The 26,660-nt window shown below is 50.7% G+C and overlaps 1 protein-coding gene across 1 annotated transcript in view; it reads right to left on the bottom strand.

Moving 5' to 3' along the window:
• Positions 1–1,918: 1,918 nt before the first annotated feature.
• Positions 1,919–26,660, bottom strand: part of Snd1 (staphylococcal nuclease and tudor domain containing 1) — a 405,547-nt gene continuing 380,805 nt past the window's right edge. The window contains exons 17-24 of the mRNA XM_021191040.2: positions 15,523–15,711; positions 10,306–10,447; positions 7,276–7,399; positions 6,376–6,445; positions 5,515–5,628; positions 4,090–4,293; positions 2,622–2,666; positions 1,919–2,505 (exon numbers count right to left, since the gene is read on the bottom strand). Of these exons, the coding sequence (XP_021046699.1) occupies positions 2,440–2,505; positions 2,622–2,666; positions 4,090–4,293; positions 5,515–5,628; positions 6,376–6,445; positions 7,276–7,399; positions 10,306–10,447; positions 15,523–15,711 (954 nt within the window). The 3' untranslated portion in view covers positions 1,919–2,439. The remainder of the gene's footprint in view (positions 2,506–2,621; positions 2,667–4,089; positions 4,294–5,514; positions 5,629–6,375; positions 6,446–7,275; positions 7,400–10,305; positions 10,448–15,522; positions 15,712–26,660) is intronic.

Below are 26,660 nucleotides of genomic sequence, written 5' to 3'. Positions count from 1 at the left end.
TGGCATACAGGCTCTGAGGACCTCAAAATTGCTCTGACACTTTGCTGGACCCAATGCTGTGCTAAGTGCTGTCTGCGTATTAATCTGTTTATAGCTGAGAGGCAAGAAGGGAATGAACAACTGGGTTCAAAACTGGAAAAGCACTGGGAAGGGATATAATCCATGGTTCCGACCCACAGAGCAAGTCCAGAAGTCTGGGCATTCTGGGGCTTGCCTGCAGTGCTGATGCGGGACCAGCATGGACGGAGACAGAACATGCCAGTGCATTCCTTCATGTGTGCCCTTAACACGGGACTCCACAGCAGCTCAACAGCCATGGCAAAGAGAGGCGCAGCAGGCTGGAGCCTGCAGCAGAGACTGCCTACCTGGCTACTGCCCTGACCTTTGTCTAAACTAGCCTTGGAAGAGAAAGGAAATAAGAAGTGGGAAGGCTCAGGCATAATTTCATCTGGAAAACTACGGAAGGCTTATCCTTGGGTGCAGATGTAACCAAGGCAACTGTTACGATGGGGAGATGATTTCAGACCCTTTTACAAAGGGTGGGTTGGCATCTTGCCCCTCTGCCGATTGTGCTCATTGTGAATGTACAGCGCCCTGCCTCGAGGCCTTACTGGGAGCACTGTAGAGTGTAAAGATATGAGCTGGGCATCCATTCTCTTCTCTGTGGACCAAGCGAAACGAAGCCATGGTAAAAGCATGACTGCCTACTGGGGGGCAGCAGGGTCACCTAAGTCACCACCACTCTGAGGATTTGGCAGACAACCTCAAGAGCTGCGCAGAGTCCTGGGGCTGCGGTTCCCTTGACTGCAGAGGCTCTGAGACTAGGAGTACGGTACTTGTTCCGAGCAGCCCTGAGGGGCTCAAGAGAGAAAGCAAGCGCCCGCAGGGTTCCTGGACTGACTCCATGCTTCCCCCAACCATTCCCTTGCTTCTCATTTCCAAAGATGTGCTATCAATGTTTTTTTTCACGACAGGGTCTCACTGTGTAGCCCTGGCTGTCCTGGTACTTGTGGACCAGGCTGGTCTTGAACTCAAGAGATCTACCTGCTTCTCCCTCCATAGTGCTGGGCTTTAAAGGCTTGTATCACCATCACCAAGCTCAAAGATGGACTTACTGTTTTTAAAATTATGTGCGTGTGTCTGTGTGTGGGTACAGCCACGACAGTACAGATGCCCTTGGAAACTAGAGGTGCCAGAACCTCCTGGGGCTGGAGTTTACAGCTGGCTGTGAGCTGTCTTAGCTGAGTGCTGGGAACTGAACTCAGATCCTCTGCAAGAACAGTACATGCTTTTAATTGCCGAGACACCTCTCCAGCCCTTCCTACTTGGTTCTTACCATTTTTGCCTCTCATCTTACACAGGCACCAAGACCAAGAGGAACACCCCTGTGTCTAAAGATGTGTCCTGAGCAGAAGCTCATGTGAGGGCTGCCCAGTGTTTGGGTGGGATGTCTGGCTTGTGAGGGAAAGCCAGCCTACTTTCACTGGTGCCTCACGGGAAGGCCAAGGCAGCTTTGGAGTATCAACAAGGGTCAGGAAGGCAGAAGGTCAAGCCATTGGATTTTCTCAAAGTATGTGAAGTTGGGGTATACCCTGAACTACCAGACCCAGCTTATTGGCAATCCAATGTGAGCCCACAGTAGGAACTGGGAGTCTTCACTGGGATCATGCTGTGGATGAGCCTGAGGGACTCTGGGTACTGCAGCCATGCGGACTCTGAGGCAGAGGTCCTGGAGGGCAGTCACAAGTCGTGAGTCCAAGGAGACGTCTGCTCTACTGCAGCATGGCATGGTCAGACTTAGCAGGCCTCAGCGCTGCCTAGACCTCTATATGCAGCCTTGCTTTCAGGGACTGTGGTCAGGCTTCCTCCTGGCTGGGGTCAAGATCGCAGTGTTCTGGCTCTACCATGACAGTAAGGCTGCAGACAGCAGGTACTATTTTATTGGGTCTCAAAAGCTTTAAATACAGAACAGGCTGGTGAGGGGGTAGATGTGGACACACCAGAATTTGAGAACGGATATATCAGAAGTCACATAATCAACACTTGGGAAGAAAGGTGGTCTGGGGGGAAGAGATGGGTGCCAGCTGACAGCTGCCTCTGTGTCTCTTAGTAACACAAAGTCTTTCATGGTTCTTTCCTGATTTGAAGACAGTTAAAAAAACAAAAACAAAAAACAAAAAACAGCCCCCTCTCCCCAAATAAAAATACAAAATCATCTGGGAGAGACTGGACAGCAGCGCCACTGTGCGGGTCTGCCCCCAACCAGCCTCGGGCTCTCCACCCCAGCTCCAATGCTACCCACGACAGAGGAGGTTTCTGGATACCGAAGCAAGCTAGACCCAATCTATACTCCCCCAACCAGGTCTGGAGTTGACAACAGCTTCCTGGTAGAGGGAGAAGGTCTGGCATCAGCGGGGCTGGGGGCCAGGCAAGTTCTCCTTAGCGACTGTAGCCAAACTCATCAGCGTCATCAGCGCGGAAGTCTCCATAGCGCCACAGGTTCAGCTGTGAGAGAGGGAGACAGGACACAGCTCTTAAGGGACCTGTGACCCAATGGAAGCCACCAGGCCACGCCTCTCAAACTCAACCCCCCCCTCCATGACCCCCAGGCAAGAACTCACCCTGGCACTCTTGGCTGATTCCTGGGCATTCAGGTATTCTGTGATCTGAGGGACATAAGGAGATGGGAAGTGGTCAAGATGGAGGTTTTCTTGAATAAGCAACCAAAAAATGCTGCTGCAGATGGGTGGCCCCCAGGAGACAGGCACTCAGAGCAAGCTGCAGGCTGTGCGGCCACACTGCTCTCTGGGACTGCTCAACTCTGCACTGGCAGGTTTCTTCCCTTCACGCCCCACCTGGCTATCTAGTCCACCCCTCAACTCCCTGATAAAACCCTACCTTCTTCATGCCAAGAACGACGACCCCCATGTCAAAGCACGCATCCCGCCCCGATCCTCGGGACTAGACTTCTATTTCCCCTTTTACTTAAGTAATGTTCACCACCTCATGCTGGGATGTAAGTTCTACAAGGCAGGGGTAAAGCTTGTCTATGTTCATTACAGATAGTGGGCGAGAGGGATTCGAGCTACCAGAGACATTATAAACAGCTCTACACGAGGACATGAAGATAACCAATGCCTCTGACCCACACACCAACAAAACACCACGTGGACCTATGGGCTGGGGAACAGAGGCCAGGCAAAAGGGCCTGGGAAGGGGAACAATGAACTGAGTGAAGAGATGCAAACTGGAGAAGCTGGTCCTCACACCGTGTTTCTCCGTGGGAAGAAGTGGGGGCTACCTGCTTGCTGTCTAATCAGTTCTGGCCTGAGAGCTATGGAGCTGAGCATCCTAGCAGTCTGTCTCTCTCTAGAACGTTCATAGGTCTGCCACAGCTGGGAGGTAGGCCAGCCTTCAGTGAGGCCATGCATGGCTAATGCTTCTAGGGGGCTAGCAGACATTCATGGTACCACATGGAGGCACTGCAGATGACTCAGAATCCACACATAGCAAGCAACAGATGAAAAGAGCAAGGGGAACTGACTGCTCAGCTCCAGAGGGCAGCTAATAGTCTCCTCATCTCATGAGCCTAAGGCCCAGCTTCTCAACGATGAACCCCCATCTCATCAGTGGGGTCCTGGGACTTTGCAAGCAGGCCGGAGGAGCCTTGAGATAGAGTCTTTTGGAACATGGCTATGGGTGGTCCTGGGTAATAGGACTTGGAGACTGTACGTTAGCAAAAAAGACTGGGAGGGAGCCAGGTTTTGACCCTCTGCATCGCCCCTGGCAAAGCTCCCTAGCCTGTCGACTGGGGCACAAACAGAGGGAAACTTTCTGCTCTAGTTTGCAGCTACATTCTCAGCCAAACCCGCAGTCAATTAATTTGTGCTTTAATTAGATTTTTTTTTAAAAACCCAACAAACCGAAATCCATTATCTTTCCCCAGCAGGACCAGGAGGCTGGTGGACTCTCTGCTTCCTCACTGGCTCTGGGTGTAGTCCCCAGTCCCTCATCTGTGATACTGCTGATGGTGCAGACTATGTGCTAAGGGCTGGCTTCCAGGATGGAGCCCCTCTCGAAATCACATACCACTTTCTGGAACTGCTTCTCCTTGCGCACCTCCACCATGACCAGTCCTTCCTTCACCAGGCCCAGTCCCACATCGCCTTTAGAATCTGCAAACTGCAGAGTGACGTGGGGGCAGCTGGCGCTCAGGTGCTCCACGTTGAGCAGGCACTGAGTGTTTTGGATGTCCCGCACCACACTGTCCACAGCATCTGTGCGAGCGTCCTCCTGGATACAGATGTAGCCATGTTATTGAAGGGAATGGGTGAAGGTCAAAGAAACAGCTACCTGGATCTCAAGGCCTGTCCTGTGACCTCCAGCAGAGTCTGTGACTGTCCCCTGTGGTGTGAGTGACAAACAGGCCCTGGACATGAAGATACCCTTCCTCTACCCAAACCAATTGCACAAAAAACACTCTCATATCCAAGTTTTGGGCACCCACTCACCTGGCTTGTTTCTGAGGAAAAGTGGCTTTTCTCTGCCCCAGACTTAAACAATGACTGGCCCCTCTAAAGCTCTGGAGTCTGGCTCCAGCACACAGACCCTATCAGATCTGTTGTCTTTACTATACTAGCATCCTGGATTGTTGTCATAGCTCCCCAGCCTCACCGACACTCCCCCAGCTCACTCCCCTGTGAGCAGGCAGGGAGTTAAGGGTGATGACTCCCACCTTTCCACTGCCACTAGAGGCAGCTCTACACATGCTGCTCACACACCTTTGCTCTGAGCACCAGGTGCCTCCTTGAGGCTAAAGCCCCAGCCTCCTTCTGGAGCTCTAGGTCTTCTTTCTCTTCTCCACTGGACCCTGTGGAGGCCTGTAGAGATCCTCCAAGCTCAAAGTGATCCCCTTTCCCTCGGCCAAGAGCAACACATCTGTGTGTCAGGAACTAAGTGGCATCTTAGTTCCTTCTGTCTCATCTCACTTCTCTGATATTGTCACATGTCTCTGAGACTGGTCCTCTCCTCTCCCTAACCCTCCAAATGGGCCTGGATTGGCTGTCCTTATCTCTAGCTTAGCTTGGTATGGCCATCTCCAACCATTCCTCCCACTTACAAAGCTTTCAGAAACATATCTGACCATGTCACACTTCCCTCCCTTGTCAGGACAGACAAGAGAACAATGTCCAGGCCCTACGTTACCTTTTCTCTTCTCTCTTGCCACTGTCTGCTACTCATTAAGATCCAGCTGTGGGGATGGAGTCTATTCCAGCGCAACTAACTCCCCAGGTCTACCCACGGCTCAAGAACTAACTGAATTGGTACCATGCCATCTTGTCTGTGGCACCTTCCCTCAATTTCCGAAGTCAAAGCTACCACTCGCAGCTCCTGATCCTACCAATGACAACAGACAATGCAATGCATTTCCATCTTCTCCTGCCAGGCAGTGAGCTACAGCAATGGCTGTGTCGACAGTCAGTCCCCTCTGAAGAGGACGGCGTCTGTACTCACATCTTGGGGCACCTGGATGAAGGCGAAGGCATACTCTGTGGCTTGAGCTGGCAATACACGAGTGCTGAAGGCAGGTGGTAGGGTACCCAGGCGGGTGGACGGCAGGATTTCTCTCTACAGAGGAAGCACCAGGACAACATCACACATACAACAACGCCCCCTTGCTTCAAGCAGAACCCTTCGTACCAGGCTGCTGAGCACTTCTGCTTTGGGCCTCTCTAGCTTGGTCTTTGGCTCAGTTCCGTTTTGCTAGTCTCACAGGCTTCTCTAGTTGGTAAACCAACTGCGTATGGGCCCTGTATCAGCATACCCTATATTGGCTCCCACTGACTACGACAGTCATGCAGATACCTGGGTTTCCTTGTCATTTCTCCTTCCCTCTGCCACCTGGGCTCCCTGCTAGTACTCCATAGGGCAGGGTGCTCACATCAAGAAGGATCCTGGCAGTGCTGGGCATGTTTATAGTTCTGGCCCTGGTAGGTGGAGTCATTCCAGCCTGGCAATGCCTCTTCAGGGCATGCTCCTAGGTAACAAGATGAGAGCATGGCCCTCGTTCTGGATTTCCTGCTAGCAGATCCTCAGGTCTTATCCTTGAGCGATGAAAGGGCAGCAGAAAGCCACTGCCACACCTCAGAGTGTCAAGTCCTTTAAGATCTATCAGTGTTTGCAGGCCCCTGGCCACATTTATCTCTGCTTTCTAGCTTTCAGGGGACCTGGCCTGTTTTATGAAGAGTAGCAGTGACCAATATATGTCTCATCAGTAAGCTTAGCGGGACGTTTGAGAGAAGGACTTGATCAAGGAGGCTACTGTGCCCAATGGTCCCTGCCTTGCCTGCTTTCCACCCTGGTCCCAGCACTCACATTGCCGTAGTCGATGTAGAAGACATGCACTTTGGCAGGGGACTCCACTTTTTCTACCCGGGCACGGTACCTGCAATGGCACCAAGGTCAGAGCCTGTAAGATGGCACTAAGAACCTGACCCCCCCCCCCCCGATCCAGCATTTCCGGCCACGGTCTCTGGGTGTTACAGGGACAGTTTTCAGAGCAGGGAAGCCCAGCCTCAGGGAGCTGTGCACAGCATCCACAGGAGCTGGAGTGGAGCTGGGAGCACAGGAGGAAGAGGAGGAGCATGGGCAGCAGATTAATATGTCCTTGGGGCATAAAGCAAGAAGAGTAATGACTAGATTGATGTCTGCTGTTTAAACCCAGCACACTAAACAGCAGTTGTAATTAGCTAGCAGATCTGTCTGGGAGGTCTCAGCAGGGAACACATCCAAGTCACTCTGTCACCCAGGGAAGGCCATGGGCTCTACCCTTGATAGATCATACATGAACGACCTTCCGGCCTAGATGTACAACTGCTTGAATCCCAGACAGGAGAGGTGGAGGGCTGGCTGGCTGGTCTGTGCTCACTGTGAACAAACCTCTGACTGACTCCTGACATCATTCTTCCTGTGAGGGCAAGGGCGGGGTTGGAAGGTATCAGCTGCCAGCATTACCATCCTGGTGTTCTCAGGGGAGAGGGAGTGACACCACTTTATCCTGCCACCTCTGGAGGCTGGTTAGATGACAGTCCTCTGACCCCCAACCCCTGGTCCCCATCTGCAGAGGGATACCTTGAAGACCTGGCAGAGGCTGTTACCAACAACCCCACAGAAAGGAAATGCTTGTGTGAATGCCTGCCACTTTACAGGCCTGTGCCCTAGGATATTTCTCCATCCTACGTAAGGCCCATTGCCCTGCTGTTCCAAGGGGCTCACCATTCTCCATCTACAAATTTGGCAATGCAGAACTCTCCCCGGCGGGGGGCATAGGACCCTTCAACAGGAGGGTGGCTGGAGATGTCATTGCGCATGTTTTCCATCAGCTTTTCCAGCTGGGTACCTGCAGGAAAAAGAGGGCATGAGACTTGGGGGTCCCACTCCTGGTGAACCTGGGGATTAAGCATGGTGTGACGTTCCAGGGGGCTCAAGCACTGGCTACCTCAGCCCATGCAACAGAGTCCTTTGTGGCTCTCACTCAAGAGACATGGCAGCCATATTCAAAAGCAAACTTGGTGATCTGCTAATACCAGGGTCTTGCATGCACTGTACTGGCCATGCTCTAATGCACTGGCCATGGCTAAAGGAGCCCTGGGGAATTGCTTGGGCCTTCCAAATTCTTTTTCAAGTACTGGGGATGGAGCATAGGGCCTGTGCATGCTAGGGAACTATCCTACTGCTGAGGTACATTTCTTGTGGCTAGGCCTTGACTGAGAAGGTAGGAAGGAAAACAGACACTGAGCAAAGCAGAACAGCTTCTAGAACAGGGCTGGGACTCTGGACCCCATGATTAGCAAGAACCAATGATTAGCAAGAACCAATCTGTCCAATGTCTCTTGGGGGCAAAAGGATGGATCACTTACAACCACAGACCTCAGAGTCAGAGCCTTGAAAGATGACAAGTAATTCTGAGTGGGGCCCAGAGGCTCTACCTACTCATAGGCACTCTGACCCCTGTCACCCCGTGAAATTCATGTGGGACAGCACTTCCAAGTGCTCCAGGCTAGGGCCCTCTCAGTGCCCGCTCTCCTGCCTGGTCTCCCTGGCTGATGGTTGCAGCCCTTGTTGCTTACCTATAGCTATGTGACCAGATCTGGCAGTCCCTGAGGTCACTTCCCTTCTCTGGTTCCGTCCTGCAGTGGCCTCCTTCCCTAGCCCGGCTTTGCTGGGCACCAGCTCCCTGTGGCCTATCTTTCATGGCCCTTCTGGCCCAGATGCTAGTTCAGCCTCACAGTCTCTTTGCTCTCTTCTGCCTCATAGGTGAGGACAGGGCTGGAGATGTATTGTTTAAGTGTGGCATTCCTCTTTCCCTTCAGGGCTGAGGCCACACTGTAACAGGTGCAGAACACATGTTTATTGTGGTTAAACTTGCCACCATCTCTGTCTAAGTTCCTTGTCTGTGTTTATGTTTTTGCCATCACACTGTGAGCTCCTTCAGGGCACAGACCATAGCTCACTTGATTGTTTACTTGCACAGGCCTGGTAGGATCCCCAGTGCATGCAGGGTGCTTAATAATTCAACCATCCTGAAATGATCTCTGCATATGCAACACATGTCGTCTTCCTGGGCTGCTGTGCACTCACGGTCCTGGCACTCATTCAGCTGAGTGGTGAGGCCTCTGGGCTCCTCCAGAGCACTCCCTGCCCAGATACCCAAGCTCCAGGCACTGGGAAGCAGCCTTTACATTGACAGGTTTGAATTTGGTCTACTTTTAGTTTATTGGATTTTTAGGTTCCCAGGCAACAGAAAGAAAGAGGCTCATGCCTCCTGCCAGCAGCCACAGCCTCCTGGAGGTCCTTATATAGGGGCTGACTGGTCACCTGCAGTTAATGTTTCTATCAGTCCCTCTGTGAAGATGGACTTTAATAGAAAGGGGGCAGGATGTGCCTTGAGAAGTCCCAAAGGTTCAGAGAGGGAGGCTAAAGACCCTGGGCTTATTTTCATGGATTGAACAGAGCCACCTGAGGGTTGCTGCCTCCTGGTACTACTAGAAGCCAGTGACAACATTCTAGGAATGCTAGCTTTCTATGGGCCTCTTTCTTTCCTATTTCTTCCCTGGACTCCACTCTCTCCAAGTATCTTGGCTTCCTGAGCAGCCAGAGACAGCCTGATAGGGTTCCCTGATGAGGGAGTCAGGCAGGAAATGTGTACCCTCAAGCTCTGCCTCTGAACGCAGTGGGGCCAGTTAAGGAGGTCCTTCCTAGGTGGGGCCTGTGGGTGGACCTTGTCCCTGGCAGGGACTGCTTAGAGTTCCTCTCTCAGGCTCTCCAGTGGCCACTGTAGCTGTTCCTCTGCTCACACACAGACCTAATTTCTACTTAGATGCTGAGAGGTAACATGCCTTTCCCATCAGGCAGCCCAGTCCTGAAAGCTGGCTGCCCTTAGGAGAAGTGAATCCCCTTCTCAACCTCCCCCTCCTCCTTTTCTCTTCCCAAGCAGAGCCTGCACAGGATGAGGAAGAGAGAAGCTTTCCTTGGTGAACTGACAGCACCACAGAAGCAGCTGCTTGGGAAATATCATTAGAGGGGAAGTGGCTGAGACGGGCTGCTGGCAACTTGGAGAAGGTTTGGGGGTAGGATTGAGGAAGCTAGGCAAAAACCATATCCTGCCATTCCTGGGGCTGCCCAAATCTGCATACCCCTCGGCCAGGATTTGGCTCTTTGGACCCAAAGGTCTAAGAGCTTGACCCTTTCTTCCCAACAAAACTGCTTCTTGCCTAGAGCAGAGTGAAGAGGAGGGAGGTCAGGGGAAGGAAGAGTGGCTGCCACTAGAACGGTCTCTACTGAGGTGGCCATCGGGTGGTGGACTGAGCATAGGAGAAAAGAGAAGGTCCTCCACAAAGACTGCCAGGGGACAGCTTCCCCTAGAGACTGCTTGTTGTTATGGAAACTGGCCACTATAATTCTACACTAACCAACCTCTGTAGGAGAAACCACCTCAAGGAGAGGGACAAGCTCGCACCCTTCTGGTCCTCTGTAAGAAGAGGCCCCTGACCACATCAGACAATCTGCTCCATGATTCCTGACACACTCAGGCAACAAATCCTCATGCTCAGCCCTGCCACGGGTGTCTGGGAGTAAAGCCATTACCTAAGAGTCTCAGAGAACCACCCAGATGAATCTATAATGCCACCTGTCCTCAGAGGACCTGCTTGGCCTGCCACATGTCCACTCCAGGGCTCACTCGTAGGTTCCTGAGGTGACACAGGCCCAGTGCGATGGAGGCAGGGGCAGCACAAAGGCACTCACCAGTCTCCACATCTTGCACATAGAAGTGCAGGTCATCTGTGATCTCAGTCACAAACACCGGCTTGTAGCTGGCAGAGCGCTCCTTCTCCTCCAGCACAGGCATTACCTCCTCCACAGGCCGCTCCTCGTAGTGGGCCCAGACCTGCAAGTGCAGTAGTGAGGACAGAGTAGCTGAGAGAGACATCGGTGAGGTCCCCAACCAGGGGATTTGGGTAAATAGGCATTGCCCTTGGTTAAGTCTGGGGTCACTGCAGGGCTGATTCTGAGCAGGAAAGCTGGAGTCTCTGAAGTTCCAGGTTAGAGGGTCATGATTCTGACGGATACCAAACTGGAAGCTTATTTAAAAACAGGCTCCAGGATCTCACCCCAGGCTGATTAAATTAGAATCAAACTGAGTTCCAGGTGATCCCACAGCGTGTGAGGATCCCACCGGTGAGCTGCCTTGGCTTTGGGCAGTCTGCTCAGTCCCACAGTGCTCTGCAAGGTCACTCTGCAGGTCATTTCTACGGCCACCCCTGTCCCCGAGGCACACTCTTAGCTGCAGCTGGGAATGGGGGACTTGACTTTGTGAAGAACTGTTTCTCCTGTGCTCTGGATTCCTCACCTCCAGCAGGTTGCTCTGACCTCAGCTCAGAGGCTGGGCCACCCTCTCCACACTTCCCTCTCTTCCTGCCTTCCTACCTTCCTTCCCATGCCCCGTGCCAGAGCTGCAGCAGCTCAGAAGCTGATTCGACATGACAGCGCGTCAAGTCCAATCCTGCGGCCAGGAGATTAGCCAAGTAGTGAGGCCTGTCAGAGCAAGGGAGGGAGGTGGCTCTCCAGCTGAATAGCAGGAAGTGGATGGGGAGTCAGGAGACAGGACCACACATGGCATCATGAAGACGTGTACAGAGGAAGAGGATGATATTAGCCAGAAACCTGCGTGCTCACCAGTGACATGAACCTTCTAAACATTCTCTAAGTATCAATCCAGTTGAGCCTTACAACCCTTTTGAATGAGTATAACACTATTCCTCTTTTGCAAATGGGGAAACCGAGGTACACAGGTTGCGTGCGGTCAGAAGTAGGCCCTTGGTGATGGTGGGGTGTCTGGAGGCACAGGGCTCTGGGGAAGGCTTAGAAGGCTTGCACATTCACCCGTTATCTCGTGTTCACTTTAACAAGTGATCCCTGGCTATACTTTCTTTGATTAGAACATTAACATCCAGTCACTGACATTCTCAGCTAATGAGCAGGTTCTTGGGTGGCCCCTGGAAGGAGCTGAAGGGCAGGCATGCTACAATTATGGAACCTCCTTGAGTCACCCCAGGCTTACACTTCTGCCTTTTTACCAAAAGGAGAGGCAAAAGTTTAGGGGATATCGAAGGGAATGGCTAAGACCCACCTAGGCCTAAGTTTTCCATCATTCCACACAGAGAAAGAAGTACCTTCCACAATGGCACATGTAGGGCTCACTCTGGCTGGGCTCACTGGCTTACTCTGGTCCAGCTGCCAACATCTGTCTCCATCACTACTACTGCCGTTCTCATTCCATCACCCAGGGACTTAAGAGATGCACCAGCCTCAGCCCTGGTTGGCCAGGAGAAGCAGGCAGTGGGGTGCTAATTCCGCTGTCTTTGCTAAGGGTTCAAAGGCCCAAATACCTCAAGTTAGTCAAGTTGCTTAGGACAGGACAGGACAGTCATGAAAGCTTTCAAACAAGGTCTTCAGCTCTTTCCTCTAGGCTTCTCGGGCTGGAAGGGGTCAGCTTAGGCAGTCATTCTTATCGACTGGGCTCCCAGACCCTCTAGAGCCCTTGGAACTCCACAGATCAATAGGACTCCCACAGCCTCTAAGACAAGCCTGTCATCACTGCCTTAAGTGGGCTGAGCCACCGCCAGCCACCTCTCTGACCCAGCAGTCTCCTCCTCCCTGCCAGCACCCATGCTTCTCACCCTCCATCTCTCAGCACCCTGGTGCGTGCCTGCTTGGGTTGTCTGCAGTGGCCCTTTCCTCCCCTCCCTGCTCTGCCTACTCCTCTAGCTGCCCCCTTCCTGGCTTGCAGCTTGGTAAAGAGATGAGGCCTCAGTGCTGGCTGATGGAGAGGATCTGAGAGTCATTCAGAGACCAGCCCTCCCCCACCCTACTTCCTGGGCTGTGGCTGCTGGGGAGGGCTCTCCTCAGCTGCGTTGATGAGTCTGGAGCTGACTGACAGGGTGAGAGCAGAAACTGCTAATGAGTCCTCAAGTGGAAGAGCCCCAGGCGACAGCACCAGGTTCCCTCCCTGGGGAGAGGGGGCGGAGCTTTGTTCACCACAGGCTCAGGTGGGTAGCAGGCTGAGGTCACCAATGATGCAAATGAAAGTCTGACAGATCCCTCCCCCTCCAACCTCAGGTCGGACAGCTCACCTGGCAGAGGGAGTACATACTGCCACCTGGGATGAGAAGACAATGAAAACAAGGTGCCTACCTATGGAGTGGCAGGCGCTGCAGCTGCTGAGAATCAGGGGTAGAAGAGAGAGAGCGGCTCCTCAGGGAAGGAACCTTGAGTCTACGTGAGAATTCACTCTTTGGTTCCTTGTTTTTTGGGAGAGGGAGAGGGGGCAGCTAAGCTATTCCTTGGGACTTGGTGCCCAGTGGTCCTAGGTAGGCTGGCAAATGCAGCATATCTTTTTGGAGCGATGGAACCAGTTCGATGGGATGTGTGTGGTCCTCACCGAACATGGCTCCATTGGCTGCTCTTGTGTCGAACAAGCTCATGAGGAAAGACAGACAGAGACACTGGAAAGCCCCTTGCCAGATAGGTGCTACTTGCCCACAGCCTCAGCAAGCTTCTTGAGCTCACAACCCTTGTTTGAAGGAATCTTTGCGGTGGATGCTGCTTTTCCTGGACCCATGGGAGCTGACTAGGAAAATTCAAAGGTCTTTTCTAGAAGGAGCAGTAACTGGACAGAGTCATTCCCAGGCTCTTGGCAGAGGGAGGGGCTGGAAAAGACCCCTTATGACCAAGGAGCTATGAATCTTGGCTCAGCAGCAGGGCCCAGGCACATGAGGAGCCTGGTAATTAGTTTCCCCTGATCTTGGGTCACTTGTGTGCATTTGTGTGGTGATGTCTTCTTGAACTCTGATGGTAGCAGTTAGGGTTTATGGCCAGGCTAAAGAATAGATTCTCTGCTGCTGCAAAGCTAGGGTCACGGTGAATCTGTCTTGAGGCAAGGCACTGCTGTAACCCTTCACAGCTCTAGCTACAGACCTCAACCCTTCCCTCCTCTGCTCCTGCTGCAGGCTGTTCTGCCAAGCAAGTTTCTGATTTCCTCAGGTTCCTACTATATCTGGAACTTACTAGGGTCCCCTTGTTGCTGCAGCTGTCACAGGGAAGGACCCAATTGTGCTGGGCACAGGTGTAAGTCAGAATGGGTTAGGAGCAGAGGCTGTGTCTCCTCCTAGTTTCTGGCCCTCCATCCTTTCTCTGTTTTGTGCTTTTTCCAGGGAGTCCCAGACCCTCCTCCTGACAGGAGAGAAATGTGTCCAGGGACTCCATTGGCTGTCTAAATCCTATTTAATATCCCTACTCACTAGGCTCCAAGGGTGTGGCTGGCATGGAGCCATGGTGGCAGAGGCCTTCAAACACACAGCAGGGTGGCCAAGCTCAATAAAAACTAATCAATGGCCAATCCAGCCCTGTTCAAGGCCCTGCTGGGATGAGAAAGGAGGAGGGAGGGAGGGGGTAGGAGAGGGAGAATGAATCTGTATGTGGATATGTGCCACCTGTGATTCCCTCCTTGTTCCTGCCCAGAACCACGAAGTACAGAGGAAAGGGAGGGTCGTATGGGACACAGGGTGGAATTAAAGAAACCCAGCAGAGAGGCAGCTAAGGTCTCTAGCTAGCCTCCTGAGGAGTCAGCACCATCAGGTTCCTCCAGATAGATGCATGAACTCACTAATGCATGCACACACAAGTCACTGCCCAAACAGTTCTGCACACACCTGGTCTCGGTCTCTCGGCACTTCCTTTGCTGGTTTAGCCCGTATGTATAAACATTTACACATTGTGAGGGAATCTTTTATTCCTCAGCAGTGATGCAGCCTTCAGGAGGTCACAAGTGGAAGATGCTGAGTACACCTGAGATCCTCAGGTTACTGTCACCCAGCTGGCTTCCAAACCCCCTCATCAACTGCTAACCCAGGGTCACTAAAAGGCTCTGCAGACAGAGCTGTTCCCCAGAATGAGCTCACTGGGAGGTGGAAGGCCAAGCTGGATCCTAAGTGAACTGGGCTTTGCTGTGGAGGGACTCATGGGGAAGGTGGCCCAGTATAGAGGGTTGGGTACTGCATTTTAACTGGACTGGAATAAAATGTGCAGCTCATATAAGTGATTAATCACTGGTAATTACTCTTAGCATCATCCAGTGGCAGCAACAGAATGACAACTCGGGTTCTTTCAGACGAGGGAGAGAGGCCCTGAGCCAGGAGGTAGCTGCTTTGGCCTGAGGAAGAATATGATGTGTTTAGGGGCACAAAGCCCCAGATACCTATTGGCAGGTTATCTTGGCTTTGGGAAGTGAATCTCAAGCCAGATGGCTGCCCTATGGGGAAGAACATATTTATTCTTGGAACAATTTATGGTTTAGCATGGCTGTCCCATGAAACCCTCTTCAAGCACAGAGGAGCTGTGACAGATTGGTGGCTGGCTGATTTATCCTACTATTAGGCAGGCTATAAGTCATTGGAGACAGGCTAGTGTGGGAAGGGGCCAGCACAGCTCCCACCCCAAAGCCACAGAGTTCCTTAATAGTCAATTTGTTTCCAAAAGCTTCTTTGGATCCACCTCCCTTGTCTCTTCAATGCAGTATCTGAGACAATGCAGGTTGTAAATCTCCTGTTCTAAGGGCTCCATGCATCTCTTTGGACTGCTGCCCTAAATGGCAGTAGTAAGGAAATTCAGAGATGGGTTGTCCACTCCCTTGGTGGGCACTGCCTGAGAAAGGCAGGTTGACTCTCAGGCTTTTCACCAGTGGTGTCCTGGACAGTGCTTCCACTGCTCCAATGTCATCTTCCAGACTGTCTAGCTGTAGGTATGGGACACCACTGGGAATCTTCCAGACTGACATCTCTGGCCCACTGAAGGATCTAAGGTGCCTAAGCTGGCACCTCATCTTTGGTCCTTTGGTGTATGGGAAGGGGCAGGTAAGAAAAGAGCACATGCTAGGGACTGACTGGCACAGTCTGTACTTGGTACCTTCTCTTTCCTCTGCTTGGCAGCTTCCTCAGCAGACAGGAGAGGCTTGTAGTAGGCGCTGCGCTCAGCAGTGAAGTGGACCTTGGACAGTGCTTGCTCCACCAGCAGGACAGACAGGTTAGCCCCATCCATGTGCAGCCAGCCAATGAAGTTGCCAGCCTTATCCATGCTCTCTACCTCTACCTCCACCTGGAAACAAAAGATAGGGTACATGTATCAGCTCATGGGCACAGTTCTGCAAGTTGAGGCTTGAGAATGGCACCAAGCTCACTTCTATACTCTATGTAGCAGAAGCAGCTAGAACCAGAGAAGTCCTGAGTGAATGTACTGACACGGGTGCAGCCATGCCAAGGACCCCAATGCCTCTGCCCTGTGGAAGTGGTAAAACCTTCCCTGAGTGAGGCTCAGAGGGATGGCAAAGCTTTCTTGAGTCAGAATGTGAATGCTGACACTGTGCAGAAAATCTCCACTGTTGCTTTCTCCCCACCCATGCTTACCGCCTGAAGACTGCTCCTACGGAGATTAGCTAAACCTGCCTCCTTGTTCAGCTGTATGTAAAAATCCTGCCTTCCTGTTTATCGCAGTGCAATAACCCTGCGTCCTGGTTCAACTGTACAGAATTAAAACACACTGTGCTTCAGCTTCTCCATCAGACAGCGCATGCCACCGGATCCCAGTTTTTCTGTGTTGTGCGTTTGTCTGTTCTTTATGTCCTCACTGACCCACTTAGGTCAATCCCTGCAGCTGTGCAGAGCGCAGCATTCAAGACTAATCGTTCCGAGTTCTCTTCCCTCTTCCTTTTGGCAGAGAGCTGCTGGGGTGCACCTGACTCACTTTGGCTGAAGGAGGCCCTCTGCTTAGCTGTGCGTGTGAGTGAGTGTGAGTGTGTGTGTGTGTGTGTGTGTGTGTGTGCTCTCGCGCGTGCTTGTGAGTGAGGGGAGAAGCAGGCTGAACGTGGTGCACCCTACCCTTCCTCATCTACCCCAGCTCTTGTGGGGAATGCAGGCAGGCTCAGGAACAAGATAATCCCTGGGGAGAGGAAGACTGAATTCTTCCAGGAAGAACTGAAAGGATTAATGTTTAATGGAGTCAATTAAGGAGGCTTCCAGAAAGCCAGGGAAAGAGAGGAGAGGACAGGTAAGGCAGGAGGGTGTGGGTGGAGCTGCATTGGCAGAGGGGCAGTCTGGGGGAGCAAAGCAGACAGGTGGGGTCATGAGCACAAGTCCAGACACTGGGTCAGAGTCTGAGGGATCTTAGACACTCTCCATGGAGGGCTTTGCCCCTAGGGCCCCAGAGCTGGCACAGACTCAGTTCCTCCAAGAGGGTGGCCCAGGGTTGTGTCTTTTGGGGAGGCTGACCTGCCCCTATCTCAGAAAAGCAGTAGTCCATGATAAATTCCTTTCTTGAGTCTCTCTAGACCCTCGTTGTTCCTCAGCTATAGGGGCCTTTAAAAGCCTTTGCTGCTAAGTGTAAAAACTTGTATTAATTTAAATGGCTTCAAGCTCGATTAAGCAATAAAATGAATGTCTAAATACCTGGGAATTCTCAAAGCCTGAGCTGGTGCCAGTGGCAGAGGGCTAGAAGGAGTGAGAGTGGACAGTTGGGAAGTACCCAGTGATGCTACTCTGTAAAGTAGACAGAGTGCCTGGGGAGGGGCAGCAACAAGATAATGGGGATAAAGGGTCAAAGGGGCAGGACCTGACCTCATCCTAGTTTTTCACCACTTAGGCCCATTCCTAATCCTCTGAAGAGTTTAGATTGGAGTGTGGCAAAGGGGATATGCAGAGTCCACTAACGACTGAGGAAAAGAATGCAGATTCCAGCTGGCTTTCTGCTTGAGTTTGCAGGGATGCTGAGAGAATGGATGGACAGCAGAACCAGTAACCCGCAGGCTGCCTGGCTTGTCTTTTTACGCTGCCTCCAGCAGGCTAAGCTCACCCTCTCACTGACTCAAATAGCTTGTCTCAGGAGCAGTCTCTCCTTCTGCTGAGGTAATAATGCCGGCCCTTCCAGCATCCAGACTTAGGACCTGCAGCTCTTCATCAGAGCTCCATGTAGGGGAACAACCAGCAGTTAGTGCCTGGTGATGCTGAGGCGGGTTTCTCCTTTCTGAGTCTAGCAACTAGCTTGTAAAGAAGAACAGTTGGTGCTTAAGAGTTTGATGCTCTCATCCACCTTGCAAAAGCCCAGGGCCGTGCAAGCCTGAGTGGTCTGCAGGGAGAGAACTGGTGAGTTGAAGAGGCCATGAGGCCTGCAGGAACAAGATAAAAATGTGATGGGTATGAGGTCACTGTGAAGACCACCTTTTCCTTTGTCTTAATTTGCTAAGTTTTACCAAACAGGCTAAGGCCAAAAAGCAGGAGGTCTCAGAGGAACTTGGGGGTGGCAGCGGGAAGAACAGACAGGCTGGTTGCCTTGTAGTTGGAAGCTCAGGGGACATGTGCCCAGCCAAAAGCAAATGGGGCTGGTTCAGTTCCCAGCCAACATGGAATCCAAGCCCATACCAGTCTCCTCCCTCCCTGACCGGTCTTATTCCACACTTTCAGGAGCCAAGTGTTTCCCCCACCATGGACAGACAGACAAGCAAAATAGAGGGTGACTCCTCTACATGGCCACGCAGCACCCCTCCAGGCTTGGCAGGCCCCCCAGGCAGCTTGCAGTAGGCCAGTGTGGTTTTCTGCAGTGGGTTGGGCTGTTGGCACTGATGTAAGAAATACAGAAATGGGTTGCTGAGGCAACCAGGCAGGAACAAGCTCTCTCATCCTACACAGTGCCACGCTCAGACCTCAATACACATGGCAAACCCTAACCCGACACCAAGTTTTCTGAAGCCAGAATCCAGATGCTTTCTCCAGGGCTTGCGGGGGAGAACCCACAACTAGTGGATCTACCTGGGGCCAATCCACCAAGGAACAGTGGACTCTCCCTGGCAAGCAAGCCCAGACCACATGTACTCAGCTTCCTTCTGACTGCAATCAATGTGCTAACTTGGGCTTGACAAGTCCCCAGGCCCAGCCAGCAGCAGAAGAGAGAAATCTCTGGCCTTGGGCAGTGTGCTGCCACCAGTTCTACCTGTGGTTGCAGAGGGAGATAAAGCTGTTGCCAGTGGGACCCAGCTTCCTCTTTCATTACAGCTGCCAATGACAGTAATTTCTCAATCAAACAAAGGCTCTTGGGGGAAAGTGCTACTGTTTCTGCAGGCTCCTGAGTTACTTGGCTCCTGGTCTCTGCAGTCAAGTCCCATGCTATAGGCCCACCTTCCTAGACATACGTTGGCCTGGATAGATGCTGGAAGCCTGTGATACTTTACTGGCATAGAGAATTATGGGCCTCATGAGCACAGGTTAAGCAGGGAGCTCCCAGGGTGGAGTGTATGTGCAGCCTCCTCTACTCCTCTTTTTTGACTGACTGCTACGAATCTGTGGCTTAACACACAGGACCTATGCCTACACAACTTCTAGTTCTCTGTTTAGCTCCAGGATCCCAACTTCTGGGATTTCCTCCTCACTTCTCCCAAGAGAGCCAAGGACAGCTGTGCTGATTTATAGTTCAAGCTACCTAGAATATTTAGAAGGCTGAGGCAGGAAGCTCACTTGAGCCCAGGAGTTCAAGGCAGCACAGGCACCTGTGTAAAACAGACCTGCTTACAGTAAGGGGGTAAGGGGAGAAAGGAGACCAGATACAAACCTTGTTGCTGTTGGGTTGGTTTTTTTTAGAGGCAGGGTCTCATGCAACCCACTTTATTGCTAGGGATGGCCCTGCATTCCTGATCCTCTTGCTTCTATCTCCCAAGATCTGGGATTACAGGAGTATGCCATTATGCCTGGTTTTATTCTTTCTTCTTATAGTGCTGGGAACCAACCCAGGATTACATGCATACTAGAATATGCCTTTACTACTGAGGTACAGCCTCGGCCTGCACAGTCCATTCTTATTAGCCATGGTAGTGTTATCAAGTGACCATGAACAGTGAATTAGAAAACCCTGATCTGCCGGGCCTGGTGGTACAAGCTTTTCATTCCAGCACTCAGGAGGCAGAGGCAGGTGGGGGATCTCTGAGTTTCAGGTCAGCCTGGTCTACAGAGCAAGTTTCAGGACAGCCAGGACTACACAGAGAAACTTTGCCTTGAAAAAAACAAAACAGGGGGACTGGAGTGATGGCTCAGTGGTTAAAGACTTGTCTGTTCTTCCAGAGGTCCTGAGTTCAATCCTCAGCAACCACATGATAGCTCATAACCACCTATAATGTGATTTGTTGCCCTCTTTGTGCAGGTGTACATGCAGATATAGCACTCATATACATAAAATAGATCTCTAAAAAAATAAAGGAAAGAAAACACAAAAACAAAACAAAGAACAAAACAAACAAACAAAAAAAAGAAAAGAAAGAAAGAAAAAAAGGAAAATACTGAGCCATCATTCCTAGAGAGAATAAAAGGTTTAGAAACCTGGTAGCCTATTATTACCTGTTTGTCAAATGATTAATATCTAACCTTGTTCTACATGTGTTTCTATTTAAAGATACCTTATTTAATATGTATCACTGACTCATTTACATTGAGCTCTCAGACAACAGTACCATAAGAAATCAGGCCTGAATGACCGTTAGGTAATATGTATGTTTTCTTTAAGGTACATGCCAGCAGCACTCTTGCTTGGAACCATTTTTCTATGGCAAAAAAATCACTAAGAGAAAGCACTGCTCTTTGCAAAACTCAAAACACTAAACAGGTCACAAAGCGAATAATTTTATACTCTGAAAGCTAAAACAAGAAGGTGGAATTATTCAGGCATACTACACTGCACCTAAAGGAACTGGGAGGCAGAGAGATCTCTGCACTCAGGGCCACCCTAGGCTGCACTGAAGATTCCAGGTTAGCTAGGGCTACATAACAAGAGGAGACCCCAATCTAAAAATAAATAGACAAATAAAAGTCTCAAAGCTCTAGGCAATGTGGTCCATGCCTATGATCCCAGTGCTGGGGGGAGGGGAGGTGCGCATAGGAGGACAAGGAGTTCAAGACCACCCTCAAGTATGTGTCAAGTCTAAGGCCACGGCTGGCTCCATGAGATCCACTGTTAAAAAGGAACGGCAGTATGGCTCTGCTCCACCTGAGCTGGGACACGCCTGACAAGGAAGGCTCTGCACGTTTGCAAATGACTGAAAAAGCACAAGAGCTGATCTTGGGGTCAGTGAGCATGGAATTGGCAAACACCAAACCTGTAAATGAGGAGGACAGACTACACATAGCTGTATCTAGGGAGAGCTGTTCCTTACAAGTTGCCTCAAATTACAGACAGTAGCTACTGTAGATTTAGTCTTGTGAAATATACAAGAAACTTTCTTGTGCCCAACTGGCAATTGCAAACATTAACTGAGATCTTACCCATGAAGTGCTGTGCAAACTGGAAAAAAAAAAAAAAAGAATCTGATATAGTCTCTAGCATCTTAGAGTGTTTCTGAAATGAGCTGGATGCAACAGTTTCTGTGGGAGGACTCCTACAATGCAGGTGACATCAAGGAATTGAGATCTTAGGTGACCACCATATACTGTCATACTTGAGGAGTGGGCATGGTCTTGCAGGTACCCAAGGGTAGCATATGCTTACATACAAGCAGACAGATGGAGACTCTTGAATCTCTTGGGTATATGACAAAGCAGAGACCTAAGAAGAAATAATACTGGGGAAGGCGGGGACTTCCTGACAAACTCTAAGGGACAGATGGTGTCACCGTGAGGCAGTGGCTTGGGGTAGTAGTTAAGGCAGAGGTGTGTCCCCTGAGTTGAAAGACACCTCCTGTTTGCCTTACTTGTTCTGTCCACACCTCTGCCCTCTGCCCTCAGTGGTGTCAGAGTGACTCTGGGTTTGAAGCTGCTGGACACCGAGCTAGACCAGGCCCAGTGTGCTGTATTCTGCTTGGTTTCAGCATCACTTCTGGCACCACCTGCAAAAGGCCACCCTATGAACACTCGGAGTTTGCTTCTTCTGACTTTCAAGGACCTAAGTGCAGCATAGAGGAATGTGGAATGTGGAGATAGGTGGCCTGAGTTCAAATCCACTCACCATCTGTTTGTACTTTGGTGAATCACCTAACTTCTTTGTGCCTTAAAAACAAAACAAAACAAAACCAAAACAACAAACAAACAAACAAACAAACAGCAAAAACCCCTTGCTAGAAGCTTGGGGGATTGCCGTGTACCTACCCAGAGGGTTTGTTACTGTGATGAAGTGAGTCCCATGTAAATGTTTCTCCATGATTTTCTCTGCTGCCTGGGAGGAGCACTTGTTTCACGTTCAAACATCTTTATCCTACAGCTAGAATGTCAGTTCTACCAGGAAATGAAGCTTTTTTTTTTTTAATACTAAAAAAACTTTCCAGAGCTTGGGAGCACCTAGTTGGGTTCAGGGATTAGAAAGTACATGGTTTTGGGAATCTGAAGGACTGTGGTTCAACCCTTAGCACTAGTTGTGATTTTGGGGGCAGGACAAACAACCTCTACTGGATTAGTGTCCTTATGAAGTGGGGTAACATAAAAATGCTCTTCTCCCATCAGCTATTGCTAAGAGCTTATGGCTTGGCTCTACACATCTGGGTTATACACAGAAGCTATTTTCCTTGGTCAAGCTATATACTGAGCTCTGCACATTTGGGGACCAATCCCTGCCTAGTGAGCCCTGTCATTCTCTGACCTCCCTAAATATCTTTGGTTTCTTATACTGGGGGTCCTTATAAACAAGAAGATTAGCCAAATGGGGTTGACAGGAAGTGCTCAGGTATGGGTCACTGTCCCCAAATTCACCCAAACAGACAGATGGCTTCCATGTTTAGTGTGTGTGTGTTCTCCTCACCATCAAGCTAAAGGGGCGGGAGCTGAGAGTCAACCACGCCCAGGGGGACAAAATACTGGACACACTGGACCCGGTCTGTCTGTGAGCTAGGGGACCTTCTGCCTCACAGTGGGACACACCCTCCTGCTCCCAAGCACATTAATGTGCCACTAATGAAATTGTTCTGGCTTATTTACCAAATTAATAAAATGGCACAGGCTGTTAATCTGCATGTCTCCTAATTACTGAGGAAGAGCTCCTGGTGCCCAGGCAACACACACACCTCAGTGCCCACCCAGCTGGGCTGTGGGCTCTTTATTTCTGGCTGAGGCTCGGTAAGGAAGGCAAGAAGAGTGAGGGGGTAAGGGAAGGGAGGGAAGGGAGGGAGAACTGGGAGTGACTACCAGGGCTATGGCTTGGAGCAGAGGGAGGATGGTGGTGGCCAGCAATTTGTGTCATTTCTACAGCTTCTCTTTCAGTGGCCTCTGTGCCCTCACTTCCAGAAATATATACTCGGTTTCTGTCCCCGCCTTCAAATTGTCCCCCTTTCCCCTCTTGTCTGGAATCTGTCCAGCTCCTTAACACAGGAACTACTTCAATCAGACAGGCAGAGGGGCTGAGTCATTCTCCTGCTCTAAGCGGGAACATACTCCCTGCCTGGGGTGCAATGCAGACTGGGAAGCCACTTGGGGTTTGCCAAGGATGTGGAGGAAGGGAGAGAAAGAAAAGCTAGGCAAGGTTGACCGTTTGCTAATGCCTTCTCTTAACTTTTGGACTTTCTAGCCATTTAGCTTCCAGATTCTCTCCCAAAGTGAAGGAGGGGTGGAAATGAATGAGAGAGAGAGAGAGAGAGAGAGAGAGAGAGAGAGAACGAACTGGGGTGGGAGACATTATAAGACTGCTTAGGTGTTAAACCACAAAGGGAGCTGAGCTCAGCCGTCCTGGGGTTCGGTGTCTGTTCTAACATCTATTGCAGATGCTGATCTGGATGCCAAGTGTTACTAAAGGCCACATCCTCCTCCTGAAGCTCTTTCAGGGTCCCAGTGCAGTGAGGACATGGGAAAGAAGAAAGTATGCATTAAAGATGGTCTCTGCTGAGCTAAGGAAGCTATGTAGGGTACCAAGGGCAAAAGGAAGATCAGGGAAGGACAGCAAGGAGAATCCACATTTCATACAATGAATGCGGGCAGCCAAAGGATAGTCCAGGAGGGATTTATTGGCTATGGACATAGGACCCCACACATATATACCAGCTTTTCCTGTGTTTTCCAGGAAGATGGATAACAGTACTATATCCTCGAGGGCACTGGCATAGCCTATGCACAATGCCTAAGGCAGCACAGAAAATGACTAGAGCCTCCAGTCAGCCTGAGCGCCAGGGGTCGGGAGCCCACAGAATGCCTGGAAGATAGCCCCAGGGGTGCCCCAACCCCAGCCTAAGGGCACCTGGAAAGGAAGACTGACTGTGGTACACGGCTGTGCAGAGGTAGGTTTGTTTCTCCAGAAGGTGAACCAGGAGCTAGCTCTAGGGAGATCACCCTGGGGGTTTCAACGACAGGCTTTAGAGGCAGAAATCTCCATCATTCCCATTTCAGCCACACTCATGATTTCAACTCTCTTAAGTCATCAGTGACAGGCAGGCTAAAAGGCCCATCTAACTGATGAGTACTAGAGAAATGCTTTGGTCTCCAATGGTCAATGTAACTGCCTCCTATCAGCTGGTGTATCATGCCTGCTTTGGGCTCAGTTAAGTGAGCTGACCCATTTCTGTGGTTCTTTGGTCTGGATTTTCTGAAGCTATGGTAAAGGAACACACATAAAAGGTGAGGAGTGTCAAAGAAGGGCAGGGGGAAGGAAGCCTTGCTTGCTAGTCATATCCCAGGAGACAAAATGGAAGGGAAGGGCGGGGAACAGAAAGGATGACTGATATTGTGAGCTGGGGACACTCCACCTTCTTCCTCTATGGCTTGGCTGGTTTGTTGCCAACAGGATCATGTGGTGCAACCTTGGTCTGAAAGTCTGGCAGAACCCTAAGTATGGTAGTTTGAGAAGTGGGGAATCTTTATAAGTATGCTAGAGGGCATGTTAGCATGTACACACAATCTCGGAACTCTGGAGCTTGAGGCAGGAAGATCATGAGTCTCCCTCGGTGTACATAATGAGATTTTGCCGCAACACAATTACCACTACCACCAAACCAACCAACCAACCAACGAAAAAGTGGGACCTGGTGGAAGGGATATCACCTTTGGAAGGACCGGCTTGTTACAGGAGAGTAAGCCCACTCCCTCCCCACTTCTCTCATTTTCTGTCTGTTTATCATAAACTGCTTTTCTCTCACAGGGGCTCCAGACAGAATGCCATCCACCCCTATGTCGTCAGTGCTGGTGACAATGCATCCTCTTGGGCTTCCCAAACTGTGAGCCCAAATAAACTAATTAAAAACAAACCAATAACCAAAGCACCAACCAAAATAAAAATACCCTAAAGAAACAAACCAAAACAACCCACAACAAAACACCCTAAACTGATAAATAAACAAACCTCAAACTGACCAGTGTCATTTATTCTGTTATAGCAACACCAGACAGTCAAAGACTCCAAGCTACTCATGCTGCCCAGCCTTTTGTGAGAATGTGAGTAGAATTCCAGGGCAACCAGAGCATAACTGAGATCCTTGCATGGCACAGAGAGGGAGCCATGCTGTGAAATTGGGTTTCCCACCCTTGCTGATGCTGCATGAAAGCTGTGGTGATGCTACCACGGCCAGAGTGAGAACTCGAGGAGACACTTCACCTTCATATAGTAGCAGCTTAACACAGCCAACTCAAGCCTCCCCTCGCAGCCACACACACACCATCGTCTTTCAGAGATGATGAACATTAACACAATGCAATTAATAATTCAATGCTCTGGGAGCTGGGAGGCTGTGCCTATGAAAGGCCTCCTGGGTCTCATTACCATCAGTGCAATGCAGTGGGGAGTGGGCAGGCTAGAGGCGGGCAGCAGCAAGCTCTTTCACATGCATCTGGCACAGTGTGGCTCCGTCCCCACCAATACCTCCTTGAGATGCCCTGCCACCTCTACACCACATGATCTTTCATGACTAACTCATATCAATAGTAGCTTTTCCAAATAATTTATTTTCTGACATCTTAGCACTGAGCCATGCCAAAGCCCTAGGAATGCCCAGAAGTACAGCCAGCATGGCACAATAGAAACCAGGGCCAAGAAGCTACTGGAAACGCGGGGAAAGCCTGGGTAACAAGAGAGAGGACTGGGCTAGAAGGGCCTCCTTCTCCCCTGCCTCTATGGTGAGGATGATGAGAGGTGGGAACACATTTTCCATCCTGCCCGAGGCAGAGAAGCAGAAGCCAAGGCGATCAGCATCGTTGGAGTCTGCTGGGAAATGGAAACCTGCTGACTCCAGGCCTTTGCAAGCGGTAACACAGCTTACAAACTGACGCAATCTGTTCCTTTGGTGCAGACAATAAGGAAGGCCGACTGTTCATCTTCCCAGGAGAGCCCCAGGCTGGAGGCCTGAGGGAGAGTTAACTCTCTCTTCCCCAAGCTTCACACAGGACATGTGACAGATCTGGAAGGAGCTTGTACTATTCCTCACCAAGCAAGAGGCATGCTTTGAGATTTTCTGAATGGTTCTGATCCTTCTGGTGCTTGCTAGCTCATGTGGAGAGTGGTCTTAACCAAAGGGAGGCAAGAAGACTGTTTTCTACTTGGTGCTTCCAGACAATACTCTCCACTAGAGGTCTTGGCTTGGGCCACAAGGCCACTCTGAATGGCCTTGCCCAAGCCCAGCCAGTGTATTCTCTGGCTTCAAAAGCTATACCTGCCTTGAAGGGACATGGAGCTAGGCTTCAGCCTATTTTTGTAGTAGGAAAATCAATGTGCGTATGATCTATGTAGCAAGTGCCCAAGGCTGGCAAATCTCTTGCATGGACTATAAGTAACTAGCTGTCCTACAGGTCATGTTCAAATGGCAGTTTATGACTGCAGGTCCCAGTTCTCAAGCTCCTTTACCTGACACACTGTGGGCAATGTCACTGAGAGGCCCTCTACTTTGCTTAGACTGAACACCCACTTAGATTGGCATCTGTAGTTATTTCTTTCCTCTCCATCCATTTTAAAGGGAAAAAGAAACCCACGAGGCACACGCTCTCCTCTTTCTTTCTGTCGCCATAGATGCCTGCTTCTGTCACTTACCTTCTACACTGCCTCTCTGGTTGCTGCCCATCACCGCCATCCAGATCTTATCCTGTAGGAAACCTGGCCCGCCCACCTTTCTCCTC

The sequence above is a fragment of the Mus pahari genome, chromosome 2, assembly GCF_900095145.1.
Source record: "Mus pahari chromosome 2, PAHARI_EIJ_v1.1, whole genome shotgun sequence".
Taxonomy (NCBI): Eukaryota; Metazoa; Chordata; class Mammalia; order Rodentia; family Muridae; genus Mus; species Mus pahari.
This window is presented reverse-complemented; position numbering and strand designations above follow the sequence as displayed.